Below are 3,618 nucleotides of genomic sequence, written 5' to 3'. Positions count from 1 at the left end.
GTATTATACACAAATTTTTTTTCCTCTCTTCTTTCAATTCTATTGCCATTCTATCTCTCAGATGCGTATTCCAGAGAGCAACTCGAAATTCAACCGTCATTGCATTGTGCTGTCATTTGTGTCGGTACTTGAGAGTTGTAAATTTTTCTCCTCTCTCTATAAAAATGAAAAAATTATTCCATACGGACGGACACCTCATGCAAGATGCATGCGGTGTCCGATCCTAACCATAAATCAGGTGATTTACGGTAAATCAGGTGATTTACGGTCACGATGTATTTCGGTGGGCCCCACCTAAAATTGTTTAAAAAAAAACCGAAATATATCATGACCGTAAATCATCGTGATCTAAGGTCAGGTTCGGACACCGCATACGCAATAATTTCTCATAAAAAAGAGGCGTGAAAAAAACCTACATCAATAAAACATGGGTGGTTGCCTTGATGGGATGGTTCCCAACAGCGATTCCCGCCTCCGCATACATTTTTTTGTACCATAAAATAAATTTTGGACGTTTTCAGAAAATAAATTAAAATAAATTAGGTCCATTTAAAAATATTGTTTTTTTTGTGGTGGGCCATTGAGGTAATTTTCTACCGAGGGAACTAGCCTACCGCCACGCGGCAACTCGATTTTCCCGTGCGTCTTTTTTTATTAATTAATTTATTATTTTTTTACTTTTGACTGAAACGGTAAAATTATTCCTATATGAACCACCCTCGCCGTTCATGCAAGTCTCGCCAGTTTCCATAACCTTTCCCGTCTTTTAAAACCCTAAGCCATCCTCGTTTTGATTTTTGTCCGGCGCCTCTGCAGTCCCCTCCGGCGTATATTACTACTACTTTTTTCCGCCTTTTTTTCTCGTCTCCCTCTTTTGAACCTATTTGATCCCAGATCTATCGACGCCGGTAAATTCGTTTGCATCTGCGTCGATTATCTTCTATCTCTCTCTCTCTCTGATTCACTTTGATTTCTTTGTTTCTTTCTTCTTCTGAAGTGCCGGCGTGGGGATATCCGGTTTTTTTAAGAGAGATTTAAGTCTATTCTCTCCCGTTTCTTTCCTCTTCTGTTACTTTTGCGGGGGTAGCCGGGGCTCCGGCCTCGGCGGTTTACAAAGCCCCCTTCGCCCCCCACGTGATGTGTTAACTCTTTTTTTTTTTTTTTTTCATTTGCTAATTTCCTGAACGGGGAGGGATGCCGGTCATGGCTTGCGTAGATGCTGCAGTTAACCATCCTGGCTACGATTCCTGCGATAGCTACCCGGGCCACCGCCCTCGAACACCCTATCACCTGGTCTACCGACCTTTCCGCCGCCCTCTACAAGATCGATGGCTGGGGCGCCCCCTACTTCACTGTCAATACTGCAGGCAATATCTCCGTACGCCCCTTCGGCTCTGCAACCCTACCTCATCAGGAGATTGATTTGATGAAGGTTGTCAGAAAAGCATCGGATCCGAAAACTTTGGGCGGCCTCGGCCTTCAGCTTCCGCTCATTGTTCGACTCCCTGACGTCCTCAGGAACCGCCTGGAATCCCTGCACTCCGCCTTCCAGTTTGCCATTGAGTCCAACGGCTACGATTCCTGCTACCAGGGAGTCTACCCCGTCAAATGCAATCAGGATCGCTACATCGTTGAGGACGTTGTGGAATTTGGCTCTGCTTTTCGTTTTGGTCTCGAGGCCGGGTCCAAAGCCGAGCTTCTCCTTTCCATGAGCTGCCTCGTTAGAGGCAGCCCTGATGCTCTCCTCATTTGCAACGGCTACAAGGATGAAGAGTATGTATCCCTTGCTCTTATGGGAAGGAGCCTTGCTCTCAACACTGTGATTGTTCTTGAGCAGGAGGAGGAGCTTGACACAGTGGTGGAATCCAGCCGCAAGTTTGGCGTTCGACCTGTTATCGGTCTCAGGGCGAAGCTCAGAACTAAACATTCTGGACACTTCGGCTCAACTTCTGGCGAGAAAGGCAAATTTGGTCTGACGACCACTCAGATCCTCTCCGTCGCAAGAAAACTTCAGAAACTCGAGATGCTGGACTGTCTCCAGCTCTTACATTTCCACATTGGCTCCCAGATTCCATCTACTGCCCTGCTTGCTGACGGCGTTAGCGAGGCTGCACATATCTACTGCGAGCTGGCCAAGCTTGGTGCTGCGATGCATGTGATTGACATTGGAGGCGGCCTCGGAATCGACTACGATGGAAGTCATTCAAGCTTGTCGGACATGTCCGTGGGCTATGGATTGGACGAATACGCTTGTACAGTAGTTCGCGCTATCCAGTATGCTTGTGATCGCAAGCAAGTGCGCCATCCTGTTATCTGCAGCGAGAGTGGCCGTGCCCTCGTCTCCCACCACTCCGTCCTGATTTTCGAAGCGGTCTCCTCCAACGCCGTTGTTCCGGAAACCCTTGGACAAAGTCTTGCCTCCCTCCTCGACGCCCTGGAAGACGAAGCCCGCTCCGACCACCGCAATCTTGTGGCGTCTGCTGTGCGGGGGGAGTACGAAACCTGCATCTTTTACGCCGATCAGCTCAAACGACGGTGCGTGGAACAGTTCAAGGACGGAATGCTTGGTCTCGAACACCTCGCGGCAGTGGACGCACTCTGCGATCTTGTGGCCAGGGAGATTGGCGCCTCGGATCCTGTGCTTACGTATCACGTGAACCTGTCCATCTTTACCTCTATTCCAGATTTCTGGGCTATTGGTCAGCTCTTCCCAATTCTCCCAATCCACCGCCTTGACCAGCGACCAGTGGTCAACGGGGTGCTCTCTGATCTTACTTGCGACAGCGACGGGAAGGTGAACAGGTTCATCGGTGGAAGGGCGAGTCTCCCCTTGCACGAACCTTCAGGAGCCGATGGCGGGGGATACTACCTTGGTATGTTTCTCGGCGGGGCTTATCAGGAAGCCATGGGTGGACTGCACAACCTATTCGGCGGGCCGAGCGTGGTACGCGTGTCGCAGAGCGATGGGCCTCACTGCTTCGTCGTGACGCGGGCTTCGCCAGGCTCTTCATGCGCAGACGTCCTGCGAGCGGTGCAGCACGAGCCCGAGCTCTTGTTCCAGGCCCTCAGGCGCCGCGCTGAGGAGTACGCTTGCGGTGACGGAGAGGCTATCATGTGCAGCCTGGCGCGCGCTTTCCATTCCATGCCTTACCTTGTCTACGACGCCATGGCAACCGATCACGATGGCACCGCTTTGGCCAGTAGCTCCGATGATGATGATGCTGAGTGGGAGTTCATGCGGTCCCTGAGCTTTTGACCGTTGGATTGCTGAAGGAGAAACGGGTAGGTATGGGCTGCTGTTCGGTTGCCGTCCTATTTTCTTTTTCTGATGCAACTTATGTTTTTTTCCATGGCCATTGAATCATTTTAGCCATTTACTTTGCTTCTTGTTATCTTGGAAAATTCTGAGTGTTTGGTTTAGTTGATTCCAATGTTTGAAGAGGCTGCAGGACCTCTTCTTTATTATCCTTCTTCCGTTTATGAATCATGGGGATCCTGTCGGACCGCCTTTGTAATTTGTCGAATGTTATCTCTCCAGTAATGTTTTTATTTCGACTTTTGTCGCGTGCTATTTCTGGTGTGTTCCTGACAAAATTTCGAAGATGAGAATATCTCATT

The 3,618-nt window shown here is 49.4% G+C and overlaps 1 protein-coding gene across 1 annotated transcript; it reads left to right on the top strand.

Annotated features, from left to right (window-relative positions):
* The first annotated feature begins 1,157 nt into the window (after nt 1–1,157).
* On the top strand, nt 1,158–3,618 carry LOC110036226 (arginine decarboxylase-like). Its single transcript, XM_020740619.1, is given in 2 exon segments — nt 1,158–1,284; nt 1,286–3,618. Coding segments are annotated over 2 exon segments (2,061 nt in total). The 5' UTR covers nt 1,158–1,194; the 3' UTR covers nt 3,257–3,618.

This window comes from Phalaenopsis equestris, unplaced genomic scaffold (assembly GCF_001263595.1).
Source record: "Phalaenopsis equestris unplaced genomic scaffold, ASM126359v1 Scaffold204015, whole genome shotgun sequence".
Classification (NCBI taxonomy): domain Eukaryota; kingdom Viridiplantae; phylum Streptophyta; class Magnoliopsida; order Asparagales; family Orchidaceae; genus Phalaenopsis; species Phalaenopsis equestris.
The sequence above is the reverse complement of the archived record's forward strand: the minus strand, read 5'-3'. Positions and strand labels throughout refer to the sequence as shown.